Source organism: Apteryx mantelli, chromosome 7, assembly GCF_036417845.1.
Source record: "Apteryx mantelli isolate bAptMan1 chromosome 7, bAptMan1.hap1, whole genome shotgun sequence".
In the NCBI taxonomy this organism is placed as follows: domain Eukaryota; kingdom Metazoa; phylum Chordata; class Aves; order Apterygiformes; family Apterygidae; genus Apteryx; species Apteryx mantelli.
In genome coordinates, this window is record NC_089984.1 from 28,366,061 (window position 1) to 28,385,954 (window position 19,894).

A 19,894-nucleotide genomic window follows, 5' to 3' on the forward strand; every position below is an offset into this window, starting at 1 on the left:
GCAGTGCCTCCTGTTAGCGCTGCCATTTTACGGTGTTGGCAGACCCCGTTAGTGTCCTGCCTCCAGCCTTCCCTGCACCTGCCTGCTTGGTGTCATGCTCGCGCTGATCTCGGCTCTTCCACAGTCTCCTGCAGACGTTGCCCTTCGCTGGGTACCAGCAGCCCCGCGCTGGGGAACCAGGGAGCTGGGGTGAGCCCCGAGCAGCACGGCGTGGGCTGCGGGCCTGGGGGAGCTGCGCGGCTGCGGCCGTCTGCCGCGGTGGGGGCACGGCAGGGGGTGGGAGGGATTGCTGAGGAAGCGGTCCTGCCGCGCACAAGCCCGCTTTGTTCCCACGAGGTGAGTCCTGCGTGATAAATAGAGCGGTCCCGTCAGCAGAAAGTGTTTCCCTGGCTGCAGCTGCCTGCTGGCATGCTCGCGGGAAGCTTGCTACACCTCGTTATCAGGGATATTTTTCTCCTCTCTGTGTTAACGTGTCCTTTTCTGGACTTGCAAGAGGCTCAGGTGGGCCATACCCAGCTGTATCGAGAAATGTCAGCCCAGGTGGTGGTTGCGGGTTGAGCTCTCTTGAGAGGACTTTATGCCTCTGCGGTGCCTTTGTGCTGGGCAGAAGGGTGACACCGCTTTAGTGCGCGTTTCCTCTGGCTCTGACAGCGAGCCAGCAGCTGGCAGTGCCCTGACAGCGGTGCTGGGGAACGGGACGCCTTCGCCTCTCCTGCAGGAGTGTGTGCGGTGGGACAGTGTGTGCGGGGACCTGCCTGCCCGCCCTGCTCAGGCCCTGGCAGGCTCTGTGCCCTTGGCCTGTCTGTCGGGGAAACACTGGGCTTCCTCCCCTCCTCTCGCTTCCTTCCTGACGGGAAATCATTTCCAGATTTTCTTGCTGCTTCTCCCCCCACGATGACACAAACATACGTCCCAAAAGAGAGATCCAGAGAGGTTGGACAAGGCAGGTTGGACTTGGGGACGTTCCCTGGCTCCTGTGGCAATGAAGTCTGAAGCCTGGAGAGGGGCTTCAGTGACCTCAGGATGGGACTAATTTGAAGTGCTCCTGCATCTCTTGTTTGGGAAGGATTTTTCTTTGTGAGTGTGTACGTGATAATTTCAGGTGTGTCCTGTTGATAACAGACTTGCTGTTGTGTCTCAGCCTTAGGTACTGATCTGCCTTTGGACCTCGCGAAATGGAGGCTGGCTCCGTGGTACGAGCAGTCTTTGACTTCTGTCCCAGCGTCTCTGAGGAGCTGCCCCTGTTCGTGGGAGATGTCATCGAGGTGCTGGCTGTGGTGGACGAGTTCTGGCTCCTTGGCAAAAAGGAAGGCGTCACAGGTAAGAGCTGGAAGTGCCTGCGTCTGGATACACAGATGCACACTGATTAGCACCCAGCTAATCAGCCACCCCGTCTGCGCACCTTCCCTTGTCCAGCGCTGTTCTAGGGGGGAATGCAGGCGTAGACTCGTTTTACTAAGCCTTGCACTGGACTTTGCTTGGGACTGAAGGTGCAGGTTCCCTGTTGCTGATCTCCTGACAGCTTTGCATCAAGCATTCAGATAGCTCTTGTTTGTTGTTTTTTTTGAGAGAGGTATGTCAGTTCTCAAGGAGATTAGAGCTTCATAATACTAGGTGCTCCATCCTCTGCGGTGAGACAGCCCATTTCCTGGCTAGTTTATATGCTGACCTGCTGTGTAAGGGAGGGAGAGGAAACAGATGCACAGAGAGTGGAAGTGCCAAGTGACCCTGTCAGGTCAAGTCAGTGGGAGATGCAGCGACAGAATCAATGTCCCCTCCAGAGTCCTCTAACTCAGCCCACTTCCGCCTTTCTGCTTTAAAACATTCCTGCACAAGCTGCCATCAATACGTGGATGGCTGAAGTAGAGTGCAAGACTGTTAAACTTTTGGAGGGGTATTAGAAACTTCTGAAGCAGCAAAAATGCTCTTAATGAATCACTTAAAGGGTCTCGTAGTCCTTTTTTTAAGCAGCTCTTCTTCATCTTAATAACAATGTTGAGAGGATGTGTGAGCTCTCAGAGAGATGAAAAACAGGCCACTTCAAAGCATACGCCTGACTCTCTCCTCAGCGTGAGAGTGGGACTGCAGTTTCATCCCTAGCCATGGAGATGTGGCTGCTATTGGAGCAGTGGTCTGGGCTTGCTAACAGCTGCGGGCTGTCAGGCGCCTGTCTCCAGGGTAAAACAAAGATGGACAGGAGCAAAGGTGGAGAGGAGAACTCTTCTCCTGTGCTCCACATAGCTGATAAATGGCATTGAATGAGCACCTGATCCTGCTACTGCTGAAGTTGCTGGGCACAAATTACTACTGCAAAAATTACCAGTAGCTATTTCACCTCAGTTTTGTCTCCCAACATAGTTGATGTGCTTGTTTTTAAGAAGATGAAGCTATGGAGGAGCAATAAGCAGATGTGTATCATAGCTCAAAGATAAAGAAACATGCAAAATTCAAACAGTATAGTTTTTAATGGCATTTAACTCAATACCCACTTGTATTCCTGCTTTTCCTTGGAACAGCTCTTGAAGTTTTCTTCACAGTTTTCAAAGTGACGAGCAAGTGACTTCATAGCATGACACTAAGCTAAAGTTGTAGGAGATTAAAATAGCACTTTTGAATGGAAGCTATGGAGATGCTGCAGCCTACCAATAATAATATTTAACACTGTGTGGGGAATAATTAGTGTAGCTCCACGACTTCCTTTCAAATAGCATTAGATTATTTCCATATACAGAGCAGGAAGCTTAAGACATGGAAAAAGAAGTGGAATCAGTTAAAACTGTGAAGGGAGCCAGTGAGATGAGAAGCCTGTGCACTGCTGGTCATACTGCAAGTTAATGACAGCAGATGTCAAACTGCCTAATGCCAGTGGAAAGTGCTAGGTTTCTGGGGTATGGTATTTCCAGGGAGGGAAAAAAAAAATCATCACCAGGTTTAATAGGACTTTGGAGAACATGAACGTCATGTTGAGTGGACATTGTGAGTGAATGCTGGAAATACTACTATCCCATACTCCATCATTCCTCCTTGCCACAATTTACCAAAGATTGGAATGATATTTGTAGTGGCCTTTGTGGTTGGCTCTGCCAGCTCCAGTGCTCTGGGGACTGAAATTGGTAGCTGAATAAAATGGCCAGCAAGTGTGCACCGTCCTTTCTGGCAGTGACTTGCTCAGAATAGCTGTGCATCCAACAGCAACACTGGGTGAAATAGCTACACAGAGGTGATAAAACAGGGAAGGACACTGGAATCTCAGCAGTGACGCAGCTGTGACAGAGCCTGTGGCTTGCAGACGTGGCCTTCCCAAGCGTGGCAGCCCAAATTCTGCGTTGAGGCCCTGTGTGGGCTGTGCCTTACAGTGTGGGGAGCCCAAGGTGGATGTGCCCCGTCACAAGAAACTGGTCTGTGGTCCAGCACTTCTGGTTATTACAGTCCTGATCTTGCCCCCTGAATTGGGAAACAAGCAATGAAAGTGAAGAAAACTAGTATGTCTGTTCCCAGAAACTGTGTGCTGGTGGCGCAGTCCTGGTAATGAACATAGTCTGTTGGTTGCCTCGAGTGAGCCAAGGGCACAACGCTTTTTGTTCTCTTCTAGCTCTTAAGCATTTAAAAACCTCAGGAGTTCCTGAGTCCCAAACCCATTCCTCTTCCACCATGCTATTGAGGCACCCTGAGTAGCTTCCTTCTTTGGCAGGAAGAACAGATCCCAAGATCTAGAAGGACAGTGGAGGGAGTGGTGGTGGGCTACAGGGAAGCTTCATTGCTGACAACTGCTTCTCATTTTAGGGCAGTTTCCTAGCAGCTTTGTGGAGCCTGTGGATATTCCCCCTTTGAAGCAGGGAGAAAAACTGTTTGTTTGTACCAGTGACTTCACATCTCAAGAGCCAGGAAGCTTGTCATTGCAGAGAGGTAATCTCTGTTCCTTTTCTGTTGCTTTGCATCCTGTAATCCCCACTTGTCCTTCCAGAAGCATATGGTGGACCTAGTCACAGCACCCTCCCTAGTGTGGAAGGAGAGAGAAGGGTATTTCCTGATATTTCATGACATGGGTCATGTCACATCCACCAGGGACCTTGTGTATGTACGAGGCTGATGATGCTTCATGCCTTACCTCATTCTATGCTCTTGTGCATCCCCAGCACACACTGCTTTCTGTGCAGAGTGCCAGGCTTTATCCACAGCCAAGAAAGACATGGGGAGGCAGGAATAAGATGTGAGAAGTAACCATGGGGGCAAGTCTTTGACCTGATGTGTCTCATTCCCTGCAGGAGACCTGGTGATCCTGGGGGGCTCCCTGGCCTCCAGCTGGCTCCAGGGCCGAAGCAGCTGGGGTTCCAAGGGCTTTTTCCCCTCCTCATGTGTGCGGGAGCTGTGCCTTTCAATTCGGAGCCATCAGCTGTCCCAGAGTGCCCTCCTGGAGGTGCCTGCCTATTCACTGGGCCAAGCCCGAGCCCTGATGGACCTCTCTGCTCAGCTAGAAGAGGAACTGGACTTCAGGGAAGGGGATGTTATCAACATTGTTGGCATCCCAGAGCCTGGCTGGTTTGAGGGGGAGCTCAGAGGCCAAAGGGGCATTTTTCCAGAGGGCTTTGTGGAGCTGCTTAGTCCTTTGAGAACAGCAGGAACCTCAGAGGATCCAGAGCCCACAGGACCTTGTGCCACCAATGGGACAGTGGAGATGCCCCCTAAGGAGGAGGATAGCAGAGAAGATGGGGGGCAGGAGCCAGGGAGCACCTACGGTGTTGCCCTTTATCAGTTCCAAGCCCTGGAGTCCAAGGAACTGGATTTTGATGTGGGTGACAGGATTCGGATCGTAGGGATTCTGGAGGATGGCTGGCTAGAGGGGGAGCTGAGGGGGAAACGTGGCATCTTTCCGCACAGATTTGTGAGGCTGGAAGCCTCTGATCCCTGCAGGGAAAAGGGCGGTGCTGGAGATCCCCAGGGTGGAGGCAGCGGTGGAGTGACCATCCATCAAGACCCAGAAAGCACCTGCTCCAAAGCTCTTCTTTTGCCAGGAAAAGATGACAGGGAAAAGGAGGATGGCTCGGTTTTGCACCCAGAGCCTGATACTGTTCTGTCTCACACAGCGGGGAGGACAGAAGGTCCTCTAGGCAATGATCTGGGAAAGAGTCAGGCCTTTCCCGACACAGGACTCCAAGGACCGCTTCCCAAAGACACAGCGGACTCCCTCCCCTTTGGCTGCACAAACAGAGTCAATGGCCTTCTCCCCTCTGCTCAGCTGCCTCCCCAGCAGAGCAGCAGGCCTGGCCAAGCAGATGTTTTGGAGCCTGGGGGGACCATATCAGCCTCCTCAGGAAATTCAGGAACTCATGCCCTGCCTGAACATGATGGAGACACTCCCACTGTGCCCCCGCGATCTCCTTGTTTGCCCCCAGGTACCTACAGGAGCAAGGTGATTTCTTCTAACAGCTGGGCAGCATCAGAGTCCAAGGAGAGCCAGAGCAGTGCCCAGGACCTTGACAGTTGGGTGGACGGTCAACAGGAGAAGTCCAAATCCTGTTCCTCCAGCTTGGGCAGTGCCCATGGGGGCCTAGACACGTGGCCTGGAAGCTGGGGGGAATGCTCCCCGCTTGCAGTGCAGGGAGACAGCTGCACAGACCTCGACTCCAAACTGACAGAGCAGCTGGCACAGTTTGAGAAGAGTCTGTCGAGTACTGGTGCCGAGCAGGACAAGGTCTCCCGCCACTTTTCTATCTTGGACTACAGCTCTGAGAAAGACATTGTTCGTGGGTCTCCTGAGTGTGCCCCTCACTCCAGGCAGCCAGAGAGAAGGAAGGTACTGAGGCCACCCCCTCCTCGGCCCAGCACCCTTGCGACGACCCCTGGACACTTGTTGGGTGGCCAGGTTCCCAAAGGCAGGTCTCTGTCATTCTCGGTGAAGCCCTCCCGGCCTGCACCACGGCCTCCATCAAGCAGTCAGCGGAGGAACGTGGCCCCTCCGCAGCTTCAGCCCAGCAGCCAGGAGCAGCGTGCGGAGGAAGGCCGTGAGGATGTGCCTTGGGCAGAATCAGCTTCCTCGCGCTCCATTCTGCTAACAAGGATCGGTGAGGTGGAGCAAGACCTGGAGGCCTATGGCAAGACCCGAGCCGAGCTGAGCTTGATGCTAGAGGAGCAGCAGGACGAACTGGTGAGAGCGGAGACCCTGGAAAACCTTGATTTCTGTGACTCCAACATTGAGAGCCTCAGCATGGAGCTGCAGGAGCTGAGAGGTGAGTCTGCAGCAGCCTGGGATGGGGGTGCTTTAGGTGGACAACTGGCCCTTACCACGTACAGGTACATGGGAGCCAGTCCTTTCTTTTGTGCTTTGATTCTTGCTTTCTATTGTTTTTGTAAGGATTGTTGCAATACAAATCTTCATGGTTTTGTCTCAGAGAACCACAGCATCATTCTCTGGGCATCCCTCAGTCCTGGCCTCCCCCCCTCCCTCTTTTCATTCCACCTCTCCAGTCTCATCTTCCAGCCCTGCTGTGCATCTGGAGTCCTCATCTGTTCCATTCACAGCGTTTCGTCTGTCTCAAGCAATAGCAGCGCAACTGCTGTGTTTTAACCTCCCTGCCTCATCCCCTCTTAGCTGTAGGGAAATGAGTGTAGCTTCAGGGTGGCCTGGCTTGTGGTCTCTTCTGCAGTAAAAATCTTAGTTGATGTCTGTGGAGTGAGAGCTCCCAGCTTGGGAGGGCGCTAGGTTTGCTGGTGGTTCCCGCTCCAGGGGCAATATGGAGCTTTTGGGACTTGCCAGTCAAATCAGAGGGTGTGCGCAGAAGGACACTGAACCAGGCCTGGCAGTGGGATGGGTTAGTGAGTAAAAAGTAAAAAATGTCCCTTGGCACCTTCCATTCTTTGGAATCCAGAATTTCAGCTGCCTTTGGAAAAATGACTCTGTGCTGCCTATAACAGCAACAAAGGCCTTTAAATTGCAACATGTCTGTAGCTGAAGCTGTGGCATTAGTCCATGCAGCCCAGAAGAATTACTCAGGGAGGAGAGATTTGCTTTGTTTATATCAGCACATATGGGCTCAGAAACCCAAAGGTGTGATATAAAGATCAGTGCTGTTAACTACTTTATAGCTGATAATACAATAGGCAAAGTGGAAACGTGGGACCATGTAAGTCTCCCACAGTCCCTTCCCCAGCTTCTCCAAGGCGCTCTTACAGTGCGGTTCTGTCATCAAAGCCCACGATATGCAGGAAATGTGGGCACTGCATGCGGGAGGTGGAGTGAAATGTCAACTCCTGACTTGGGATTACTCACTCTGACTTCATTGCCTCCATCCTCCCACTACTTAAACAGGACTGTAGAGCCCAGGCACTTTGCTGCAGGATTTAGATTTGTCTGATGCAGAGCACATGGGAATGAATGATGATATCAGTGCACTAGGGAAACAGGGTAACAAACAGCCTCCACATCAGTGGAGTGTGAGAGAGATGCTTAGAAGATTTGAGGCTACAGGAAATAACTTGAAATTAGGAAGAGGAAAATCTAGGCTGGATCTCAAGGAAAATTTTCCAAAGGGATGGGATGGCTCTTGCTGGGAAACATCTGCCACTGTCCCACTGCATTCTGACAGAGGACAGATCCTGCTGAACCTATGCCCTATTGGTCACAGAAACTGGCAGTTTTATCCAGGAACTAATGCACTGTCCTGAGACATCCTACCCATCTTGTTATCCCCTTAGTAGTCCTAGGGGATTTTTCATCACTTCAGGGAACCTGAAGATTTAGAAGTAGCCTGCCTGGTCCTATGACAAATATCTGTCCTACCCAAGTTCTGTCTTGCCAGAGGAATCACAGAAGGAAAGTCCCTTTGGGTCTGGGAGTGGACCCCTTCTGCAACATCCAAATGTGGCTGTAGGGCATGTCTCAGGCTTGCTAGCCCAGTTTTAGTGCAGTGGGTGAGATCACTAATGCAGTGTTGCATTGGCTCGGCTGGAGACATATTTACTGCATCGTGCCTAAGGACCCCAGCAGCAGATGTGACCCTCTGCCTTGCCACAGTTAGTGGGACATGGAGGCATACCGGAGGAAGAAAAGCTTTTACGAAGCTTTGACCAGCAGCCAAAGTAGGACTGAAGAAGTCCTGGGGGAGCCCAGCCCTTTTGCATGCCCTTTGGGGAGCTAAAGGACGAGCAGAAAGTACACATTCATCACTGTAAAATCTGTGGGTTGTTTCTTTGGCCTGTCTTGCTCACCCATTTTGAGTTTAGCTCATTACCAGCCTGGGGCAGGAATTGGTCCTTGCCCTCTTGCGGTTGGAGTGGCAGGGTCCATTGGCTTTATTCTTGTCTTTTACCAGCTGGGAGCGTTGGCAGTGCACACCTGACAAATGTTGCAAGAACCTAAGACATGGATGGTATCCATGGATTCTCCTGCTTTCTCTCTGGGGCACTTTGTGGTCATCTCTTGGTTTCTCACTAGAGCACCTGAGTCTGTCATGGAAAACTGAGGGTACTTTGTGGCTTGTGATGATAGGAGTTTCTGGAGTGCATGTTTCTGAAGCCTCCTGGTAACTTTTATTATGTGATTGCGCACGATTGTGGGTGACCAGGCTCAGTAATCCAGGTAGTCTCGTCAAGTGCATTCCCATCAGCAGATGCCTCAGTCGTTCAGCCTGGAGCAGGGAAGGGGGCAGCCCTCACACCGTGGGCACCACTTGGTGACACTCTGCTGTGCAGAGAGAGTGTGTTACAGCTGTACCCCAGTAATGTCAGCTGCCCAAAGGCCTTGCCTTCCCCAGCAAGGTATGGAGCAGAGCCCAAGCTCTGCTAGACTGACAGGTTCGGGCTTCATGCTCACCGCTGCCACTGGCAGCAGGTGTGTGAAGGCGGAGGAAGGTGTTCTGGTATCCGATATCTGGTCTGTGGCTTCCCCAGTCTCAGGTGCCTCTTTCCCTTCCATGGGGTTGTTGGTCTTGGGGCACGGCCTCCTCATGCTCCAGTGCGCTCCTTTTCCCTGCCTTTGAGCAGCAAAGCTGTGGAGAGGCTGTGTGCAAAGCCGCGGAGCCGGTTTGGGCGGTGAGAGCCTGCCCAGCCCACGGCCTCCCTCCCCAGAGCTGGTTACTGATTACTTTGGGCAGCAGGTGGAGGAGGCTGAGGCTTGCGGTGACTGGGCACGCGCGTCGTACCCTCACTCCGTGGTTTCAGGAAGTGGTGCTTTGCGTTTCCCTCGGGACGAGCACTGGAGCAGAGGGGAGAAGTGGTGTCAGACTGGGCTGGGGCTCTGCGACCAGGCGGCAAAGGGGGTCAGCACCTTCACTGCACCCTGGAAGGACTATGTGCACTTATCCCAGGGCAAAACATGGAGTAGAAGATCCAAGACAGGAGCCGCGGTTGCTCAGCTGGGAATATGAGGACTGTTGTGCTGTGAGGAGAGAGGACATTGGTGGGGTGAGCGCGCTGCACAGCAAGGCTTGCAGGAATGACGGATCTGGAGCCAAGAGGCAGCACGTGGACTGCAGAGGAGCAAACGGAGACTGGGCCAGTGACAGGAGAGGGGAGAGCAGCTCTGTAGACCGATGGAGCATGGACGGAGGCAGGGAAGGTTTCTGGAAGGGAGATATCCAGTACATGGACTGCAGGAGAGCAGAGGGTGCTTGGAAGGGTGAAAGCCAGGATACAGAGGGTGGAAACTGTGGGGTGTATGAGAGGGAGGGTATTCAATATAGGGACTGCAATTCTGGGATAGAAAGGTGGTACAGAGAGGACAGAGTACCTGGAGAGTACAGGGAGGGGGGAAGGTGGCGTACAGAGGACAGGAACCCTGGGAAGTATAGGGAAAGGGGAAGGCGATATAGAGAGGATGGAGGCTCCAGGGAGTACAAGGAGGGGAGAAGGCGGTATAGCGAGGACAGAGATCCTAGGGACTATAGCGAGGACGAAAGACGTTACAGGGAGGGGGAAAGGTGGTATAGGGAGGAGAGAGGCTCTGAGGAGTACGGGAAGGGGGGAAGGCAGTATAGGCATGATGGAGTCCGTGGAGTACATAGGGAGGGAGGAAGGTGGAATAGAGAGGAGGGAGGCCCTGGGGCCTATAGGGAGGGGGGAAGGTGGTATAGAGATCTCAGGGATGTAGGCCAAGACTTTGGGCAGCACAGGCAGCTCAAGAGCCATGTCATGGACCACAGCAATCTGGCTGCAAGTTGTGAAACTCCTGCATTTGCACTCTGGTCCTCAGGAGATGGTAGTGTGAGCCCAGAGTCAGATGTCTGTCACACAGAGTCGGAGACGTGGGATGTGGGATACGATGGCCAGGGGGAGCCAGAAGGAGCAGCTCCGGGGCAGGTGGCACGGGCACGGGGTGGCTGCGGAGCAGAGCGCGCAAGGGTACGCACAGGCCGTCCTGACTGGAGCCAGGTGTGGGAGCAGGAGGCAGCGGAGGCAGGCGGCGGGAGCTCCTTGCTGCAACGAAACAGTTTCTACAGGCGGACGGCTCCCAGCGCCCTGAGGCACTCCGAGTTTGTACGCACCAGGAAGGAGAAACAAGGTATGCAGAGAAATGCTTGAGAGTTGCAGGCAATGTGGTCTTGGGTGTTCCTTCACCCTGCTCTAGCAGGGGAGCCCAGGGTCTGGCCCTCTCGCTCAGATGGGCAGCTGGCATGGCAGAGCTCTCACAAGAAACCTTGGGGCTTACTGGAGTGAGCATCATCATAGTTACCTCTCTATACAGTTACCTAACTGCCCTGCAAGGCTTCTTGCCCCTGTTTCGCAGAGGTCCAGATGGGAGGGACACACTGAGGGGCGCCGTCCCGAGGCACACTGCAGTCCTTTGCTTGCTAGTCCTGCTGTGCCCCAAGCACCTCCAAGGTGTTTTCTTTACCAAAACCTGTGGCCCTGCTTTGTCTGCCATCTCAGGACCCAGAGGAGGTTCATATGGGGTATCTGGCTTGCCTGTTTTGCTTTTATAACCTGATGTAAATGGGTGCTGAGCTGCATCTGTCAACTGTGTATAGGAACCAATTCCCATGCTGTTACCATATAACCCTCCAGAGGTGGGCAAGTATGGCAGCTGTTTAAAAGCAGCATGAAGCAGGAAACTGGGGAGGCTGTTATAGCGCTTGGAAATATATGGAGGGCAAGTTCTGTTTCGTGTAATTGCACAAGGCCAGGACATCAGGGCCGGCATTTTGGCACCCACACAGGGACTGTCACAGATGGGAATGGTATCTCTTGCATCACCAGTCTCCTCAATACTGTGGCAATCCTTGTGATCTGAATTGCCCTTGCTATAGTAGTTGCAAACCCTGTATTCTGGATCCCTGAGCCTTCCCTAGGTCCCCAATCCAATCACACATACCCTGGAGCTGAAGAAATATCAAGCTGGAGGGTTCATGCTGTCCTAGCATGGGCAGAGTTGTCCTGTTAATTCCCTGGCTGTGATGGAGTTGTCTGCAACAACTTTATGGGGTTTCGCTCGTGGTTGCAAGGATATTGGTAGGAGTTGGGGAAGAGGCAGCAAGATGGCTGGGACTTGGGGAAAGAGACTGAAGGAGCCGTTCTTGGTGAACTAACCTTGCTGTTGGACAGGCCCACGTGCCCGAGAAGCTGTTTGCTGTTGTGCCCTTTCTTCCAGTGTCAGTGTCATGCACCTGCATGCAAACTCTCTTTGAGAAGGAGTTGAAACACAGAGGGAAATAGCAGTGAAGTACAGCAGCCAAAGAGGTAGCAGGGCTGGAGGCTGTGGCTGCCTGTCAGCTTATACGGCGTGAAGTCTGTTCTCTGGAAGTATTTGATTGAGCAGGCTCTGCTGGCTGCATTTCTGCACACTCGGGCTGCCCCGGTAGGGTGGGACTTTGCTCCGCTGTGTCCCCAGGGCAGGGGAAGGGAGAGGGTTTGCAGTGCCAGGACGTTCAAAGGGCAGCAGCGAAGCTAGGAGGAGCCAGGAGCAGAGCGAGGAGAAAAACAACCCACAAGGCCTCGAGAAACTCAGAACAGGGCAGGGACTGGCTCAGCTTGGGGCTGTGGGAACTGCATCTGGAGAAATTACGCAAAGGGCTCCACGCCGGGCCTGGGGAAACCATACACCCACCTCCACTATTGGTCCAGCTGCCTGCAGCTCTCCTGGAAAAGTGCTGACCTGGCCAGCTTTTGCAAGAGGAGGGAGGACAGACTGCAGTGCAGGGCGAGCGCCCGTAGTGCTGAATGGGACACTGTGTTCACTAATGCTTGCGATGGGGGAAGCGAGGCGCTTGGTTTTTCCCCACTGCGGCAGGCTCAGGGCCGCAGTGGTGGCTGCACGAGGTGCCGGGGCAGGGGTGCGCTTGGTGAGAGCAGTGGCCACCAGCTGGAAGGGAGACCTCAAATCTTCGTACGCAGGGGCCTGGGGCTGCGCGTTCGGGGCTTGTAGCCAGCAGGAAGGGGTGGCAGGAGGAGGCTCCAGGCAGACATAGTTTTGTATCGCTGTCTGTCTTGTGGCCTGTTTCTGAATGAAATTCCCTGTTATGTTCCTCCTTCTCCCGCCCTGCCAGGGCACAGTGCTGCAGCAGGAGCACCCTGCTTCGGGAAGTATAGCTTTGCTTCTGTAGCTACGCTGCCCTGATGTAAGACCCACGAACACCTGGGAGTCTTCCCAAAAGTCCTTCCACAGCACTTGGCAGCAGACACTCTTCTGTCCAGCTGGTAGGAAAAAGTCTTCTCTGTTTTTAGCTCCATGTGCTGGAGGCTCCTTCCGTAATGCTGGCTGCTCCTCTCCCAGGTTCCTCCTCCTTTCCATGGGCTAACAGAATTGAAGGCTTGAAAGCCCAATTAGAGATGATGTCAGCAGGGTTATTACACTTGGTACTGATTTCTCTGCAGTGAAGTCCGGTGACAGCCACTTGGTCAGAGCGTCTCTTCTGAGACGATACTCAGTCTGCCTAACACATCAGCAGGAGAACTCACCTGTCAGTTTTGCTGTTTAATCACCAGCACCCTTAAGTGTTTTGTATGCTAATATGTTGCGTTTCAGCTTTGAACCCCAGCCTTTCTCTGTCAAATTAGAGCTTTTTAGTTTGTGGTATTTTCCTCAGACAGGAACTGTAATTAAGTAATTTTCCCATCTTCAGTTCTTCGTAATGATTAAAATCTTAAGATACTCATGGCAAGGACTCACAGAAAGACCTTTAAATGTTTATTTTTCCTGATCCTCACCCATTTTTCAGTTCTTATTCTTTTAAAATAGCTGACTTTAGAGCTGCGTGAGGCATGCTGGTACTGGTTTCAGCACTTGCTTATACAGCACCTTGCCACATTCCCTGCCCAAGGACCACATTTTTGCCTCAGCAAAAAAAAAAGCACTTTTTGCCTCAGCAATGCTCCAGGCACTCAGGCTGAGTTTTGGCCAACCTGAGCAGAATCATTATTCTCCAGGATACAGTCCTGGGTATGGCTGCATTTCTTATTCCCAATAAGATGTTGATGTGTTCATCTGCACTAAACCTGTTTTGTTTGAATAACTCCATCTTATTCAGAATGTCTTGGATCAGTTAGTGACTAATATGCCCCATCCTTATTTGCAATTCTATTGAGTCGACATTCAGTTCTCTGCATTACAGCAGTGATTTTGCATTTACTTTTAAAGTGTTATGTAGGATCAACTTTAAAGACAGCCCCTGGTGAATCTGATTAGAAATGCTCTCTTTTCTAGATATTCTCCACTGGCAGTGTTTTCTGAGGTGCAAGTTAGCAAGGTCTTATTTCTGCTCTTTAAATGGAGAGAAACAGAATATTTATTGTACACTCTTGCCTTTTTGCCAAACTTATTAAGAATTTTACTACCTCTGCTTACTCATGGGATTACATTACTGAAAGGTTTTTCTTTTGTTCTGGGTGGAAATAAAATTGTATTATAAAGTAGCATTTCATTTCCCCTTTTAAAAAACAAAAACTGAATTCTTAGTTCTGCCATCCATGTTTTTTTCTTGGTATCTTTCTTCTCTTCTTATTTTTATGTACTTCGTAGTTCCTGGTATCTATTATCTGTTTTTCTACATTCACTCATTTATGTATTTCCTTATTGTTCTCTTTCCTGATTGCATAATCATGGTTTTTTGGATTATCTATTTAAAATATCCTTATAAAGAACTCCCAGTTTTCATTCCATTTTTCTATCAGTGTTTTTGCTCACGGTCATTTTTGTTGACACTTCCTCAACTTTGGAAAATTAGCTCTATGCAGTCCATCATATTACTTTGCTTTTTTCTGTGTTGCTGGTTGGGACTGTCCTCTGTTCATACTGATTGTAGTAGAGTTGTGTTGGTTTCTGGACAACCGCAGCCTGCTGGGGCAATGGTTGTTGTTACCTATCACAGGGATGTCCCCACTGAGCACTTAATGGGGTTTGTCTCATCTCCCTCTGCCATGGTTACTCTGTCCCCACTGTCAGGGCATGGCAGGCAGGGGATCATCCTCGCAGCTTGTCTGGGGCTCACAGCACTGCCGTGGTTCCCATGCTGCTACCTGCTTCTGGGCCACTGCTGCCCCATGAGGTACGGGAGCTTGGCCAAGAGGCATACCGGTCCCATCTACCTTTAAAGACCTTGTGTACTGCTGTTCATCCCAGGGCTTTTCGCCTTTGTTTACAGGTGAGTGTCTGGTGAGGGTCCCTGCTTTTTTCCAAGGCTTGACTGTTTGGTTTGCTGCGGTAGGGAGCCCAGCCCTGCCAAAGGGGAGCCTGGCAGAGCAGCTAAGCTTTGCAGTGTGGTCAGTTCCACATACGTACTCCCGTAGGACCTCAAAGGTCACAGTGGGGAGCCAGCAGACTCTGCCAGAAACGTCTTGGAGATCTTCTCAGGCAGTTCTCCCATTCCAGTGATCCTGGAGAAGGACCCCGTTCTGTTCCCATTTAACATCTGCTTGTGTTGCAATATCTGTATTCTTGAAAGTGTCCTTTTCCACAAGCTGCATGTGCTTGTGACCATGCTGCTGCTGAATTTCCCATCCGTCTCAAGGACTGACATCTAGGTTTGGATGGCCTACGCTGGCTGTCCTGTTCGTACACTAGCTCCTCCTCTGGGCTCTAGTCATCACCCCTTCTTCAATGGGTAGGTACAACTCCTTGAGCAAATGTTGCCTTCCCTCTGCTTTATATTTCCTTACCAGACATGAGAGCTGAGCTCACTTTTATGGTTTATCTGGATTTATCTTCACAGGACTTGGTCACAGGACTCTGCCAAGGCCTGTGGCTGCATTCACTTCCTTGAACTGAAGTCCTCTTTTACCATGGCACTTCTCTGCTGCACCTCCTGTTTCCACCTCAGGAACTATGAGCCACTGAATATATTCAGCTTGTTGCTTTTGGAGCAAGATAGTATGTTCTGTTATGGGCTGATTTTCATCCAGTGTCCTTTCTTAGCAGTGATATTATCTATGTCCAAAGTGAGAGTTTTTGCCCCACCAGTTCCTTCTCTTGGCAGAGAGTTTAGCCTTTCACTCAGTTTAATTATTCCCTGCCCTAGTTTCATCCCCTCTCCTCTCTTGGTAAGAAGTAACTCCTCCCCTCCTGGCGTTCACATTCTTCAAATATTTGCAGCTGGTTTGTTTTGTCCTGAGTCATTGCTTGACTGTGCTGAGCTGTGAGCCCGAGGCTGGGCTCTTCCTGCTGGTGGGTGCAGTTCCCATCGGAGATTTGTGCATGCCGAGCCTACGTAAGGGGTTGTCCTCAGTGCTGAGGCTCTTTGGGCTCAACTTGGGAGCTCTCGGTCCCTCTTCTGCTGCTCCTCTTGGAGCTGTTTTCTGTGACTCACCCTCCTTCTAAAGGAGTCACAGACGTGGAGCTGGAGGGGACTGTCCGGTTGCAGCTGTGGTGTGGGGTGTCCAGCTTCACCCATAGCTACTGATGGAGAGCAGTCCCCTCTTCAAATGGTTTTAGCTGCCCTCCCGCTGGTCACCCTGCGAGGGCTGCGCCGTGTCGCACCGCGGGAGCGTGACAGTGATGGGGGATGCTGGCAGGTGAGCCGTGACGAGCGGAGCTGGGGAGGGGATGCGGCCCTTCTGGAGGGAGCTGCCAGGCCTGGGCGTGATGGACATGAATCCTGTTGGATCTGGTCTTCATGGGTTAACCCGGGTTCCTCTTGGATCATTCCAGAATGGGGCAGGGAGAAAACCTGTGATTGTGTGTGTGCTCATGCAGGGAAATCAGGTAATAAAAATGAGAAATTCTGATTGAAAATTGATGGAAGTAGTGTTTTTGAGATGAGCCATGGGATTGCAATGTTAAAATCACAGCCGCCACGGGAAGGGCAGAGGTGGGAAGTGTGCTCTGCATTGACACCTTGCTACCTGTTTTCAAGGTGGTGATTACCAGTTGCTGCTAAATCTCCCATGCATCAGTATGCGAACTAGCAAAGCTCAAAAGCAAGCGCTACTGGAAGCTGTCTCAGACTATCAAACCAAGCCAGCAAACTAAGGGCTTGTCTTAAAAACTCTGAAGGAGATAGAGAAAAAAACATTGTTAGAAATTTTAATTTAACAATACAGATTGCAGAGCTCATGCAACCTCATGCAAGGAGAACAAAATTTAAGTATCTAAATCTTGTGATTTAGAATATTGTTTTTGTAAAAGTACTTGTGAATGCACTTTTGGCATCTGTATCTCAGGTAAGCAAGAATTTGTCACTGGATTGGAATTTGGTGGCTTCATTAGAAATACCAGTTACATTCCTGTAGACTAACAGAGACAGTTCCAGTCAGTAATGTATATATTTACTGCCTTCAGAGTTGATGGGCATGATGACTCAGATTGAAAGGTAACATTTAAATAGAAAGTATGTGGATTAGAATGGGGATCTGTTTAGAAAGCATTTATTAGATGACTGAGAAACCACAGCTGTGAAAGAGATGATTTTAGTTAAATGCTCAATAAGCCTCATTTAGATAAAGCTGCAATGAGACATACAAGAATATATAACAAACAGGAAAAAAGAAATTGACAGAAATTCAACAAAGATGATGTGAAATAAGAAAAATGAGAGTTTTAATATACATCAGATACAAATCCTAAATATTAAACATATCTATCAAGTAGAAATACCAAGTATTAAAAACATATTCTGTATATGAACCTTTTGACCTCTGAGCATTTGGAAAGAAGTAGAATGACTTCATTAATTCTTCATTAATGAAGAAGAAGGATGTGAGACTAGTGATAAATAGCAAGAGTCATAAAAGAGCTGGCCACAGCTTACTCTCTTTTTGAATTAATCTCACAATATTCAGAAGAAACAAGAAGGCTGGAGGAGAATTAACTTGTGAGAGTAGCCAGAAATCACAGGCAAAATAATGGAAGCACAGACAGAGTGTAAGTAACTAAAACTGGTGGGCAGTGTTGTGTCAGGTCAGACAGGCTGATCTGATGACCCCTGCGGGCTTAAAATTTGTACAGGGAAGGTTTCTGCTTTCCCCCAGAGAGGGATTTGAGACTTAGAGCAAAGGCATAGTGGAGCTGGAAACAGGAAGTTCGATGTCACGAGTGTCCCTCCGAGCCTTGCCACAAGGCGCTCTCTATATGGGTCTGACCTAGATTTTCATGCATCAGGTTTGCTCGGTGGAACGCAGGGGGCTGGTGCGTTGGCTGCCGGCGTCGGGAATCCTTGGCTCTGTTTCGGGAGGCTGTGGGAGTGGATGACAAGTCCCCGCTCGTCACTTGAAAATGCCCAGCTGGGGCTCCCAGCCGGCCCAGTGGACGCAGCACACCCTGCACCAGCCCCGATGGAGCATGCCGTTTCTGAAAGGCTCAGGGTTACCCTCCAGGTCAGAGGGGTTGCAAATACCTGGAGCAAAGATCCAAGGGCCTGGGTACAAGAGCTTCCTTGCAGTTAGACTTATTCTTGCAACTGCCAGATAGACAACTAGGGATAAATCTGGGAGCACGGCAGGATCATGTGGCAATGGAGGAAACCTCTGAGATATCTAGTACAGATGTCCTGGAACTGTCCTCTGGGTTTTTGTCACTGTGCATGCGGATTAGTGCAAAACTCTGTTCTTTAGCCATGGCAAATTTCATCTTTCCCACTGATCTTCACTAATGCTGCTGCGTAGTTCATTTCTGGCTGTTGTTGAATATAGGCTTCATTTTCAAGATTCTTCATGGATTACTCCATTTTCTTCTTGATCTCATTCAATATTGCAGTATCAGCTCTCCCACCCATCCTTGCATGGTTTTCACACACTTGTTTACATTTCGAATTAACACTTTTGTGCTTCTTTCATGTTGCTCTCCCACTTGGGTTTGCTTTTCTGCAAAAAATGCCATTCCTTAAAAAAAGTCCTTCTTTAAAATAATTCTTGTTATTTCTGTCTCTTAACTTTTTATAAGTTACCTGCTGCAGAGACCTGCTGACCATATTAGCTTAGCATGTCTTTGTCCCCTCTGTGCATCTGGATCTGTCTTGCCGCCTCTCCAGACTTCAAGCGCAATACCTCCGGCGGGATATCCTTGTTGTGTGTTTGCAGAGGACCTTGCACAGTCGGGCCTGGTCCGTGACTGAGGCCTTGCAGATGCTATGGAAATACACACGGTAAATATTAAACCCAATGTCTGCTCCCAGGCCCTCCTCACAGAGTCTCGCTGCATTTGCGTTGATAAAATTCATGATGTGGAGACTTCCCTGGTGGGAAGTCAAGGCAGTGATTGAGTAAGTTAGCTGAAAGCAGAAGCCTTTTCCCTTATATAGGATGACCATGATAGTGGTGTTTTTAAGAACATTTGCCACTAGGAATTAGTGAAGTCTGCTCTTCCCAATATGCAGTAATTGCTCACTAAATGTAATGCTAGTTGTGCTGCTAAATCCTGCTCCACTGAGCTGGCCCTTTTGCCTCTGCCCAGGCCTGATTTCAAGACGGAGCCGCGGAGACTCCTGGTCAGAGACAGGTATTTTCCCTCCAGTCTCTACGGCATCTTCAGCTGGGTGCTGGGTTTCAGCTGGGTTTCCTGTTTGCTGCTATTGGAGGTGTGTGGCTGGTTTTGGAATTAGTTTTCCTGCAAGAGACACTGCTTTTTCCTCAGTCCAGGCAGATCCGACTAGTCACTGTTTGATGCTGATGCTTTTAGTGTGTTTGTTGCTGTTGCTGTGCAACAGGAAGGGCTAGAAACAACGGCACAACTTCAACAGGAGTTTTGGGCCAAGTCGGTGACTCGCCCTGGCAGAGTTTCTTCCCTTTTCTGGGGATGGTTTCGGTGTGAAGGCCCAGCCTGGCAGAGCAGCGGGCAGGGCATTTAGGCTGAGGCAGCGATCACCCTTCCCGCGTTTCACACTGCGGCTGGTTACTCGTGTGTCCCTGCTCCGTGCGCTTCTTGCAAGGTTTGCAGCCGATGCCTGGGGTCCCTGCTCGGTGCCCTGAGGGATAGGAGGGAGCCGTCAGAGCCCCCAGGGATACAAAGCAACTGCGAGGGTTTCCCTTTGGTCCGCAGAGAGCCTGGCCGTAGCGGCTCCGTGCTCGCTGGCAGCCCTCCCGCCTAGCGGGCGCAGTCCTGGTTGGAGCTGGCGTCTCTGTGCGCTGGGAGCGCGGAGGCCCGAGGCAGGAGCTCGCGTTGCCTTCGACACCTGCCCGGCTCGGGCTCGGCTGCTGACGGGGATAACCTCCTGGCCCTGCTGCGCGTCCCGGGGGCCCGGCTGCCTGCCTGTGCCTTCCCCGAGCCAGCCCGCACGGCTGGAGCTGGAGGCAAGGCCGGCTCCCTTCGCGCCGAGTGAGCCACCGTTGCCTGGGGCTGGCACCGGAGAGGTCGGGGAGGTGGCGAGCAGGAAGCGCCTGTCCTGCGGAAATATTTTTACAAATATCTGAGCCGGGGTATTTCCGCAACTTCAGTAAGATCTCAGTGAAACAGAGCAGCTGGGGATCTGTGGGAGGCAGCTGGAGCTGATGGGCATTTGTCAGATCAGCCGTTTGCGTTAAATCCCGTACCTGGGGC

At 51.1% G+C, this 19,894-nt stretch overlaps 1 protein-coding gene across 4 annotated transcripts in view; it reads left to right on the forward strand.

The window, feature by feature from the left end:
• The first annotated feature begins 1,143 nt into the window (after positions 1-1,143).
• Positions 1,144-19,894, forward strand: part of DNMBP (dynamin binding protein) — a 29,208-nt gene continuing 10,457 nt past the window's right edge. For 3 of the 4 annotated variants that reach the window (XM_067300095.1, XM_067300096.1, XM_067300094.1), the window contains exons 1-3: positions 1,145-1,320; positions 3,784-3,906; positions 4,266-6,227. In XM_067300095.1, coding sequence (XP_067156196.1) covers positions 1,176-1,320; positions 3,784-3,906; positions 4,266-6,227 — 2,230 coding nt within the window. In that variant the 5' untranslated portion in view covers positions 1,145-1,175. Of the gene's footprint in view, positions 1,321-3,783; positions 3,907-4,265; positions 6,228-19,894 lie in introns of all 4 variants that reach the window. The other variant, XM_013955003.2, reaches the window with a different exon arrangement.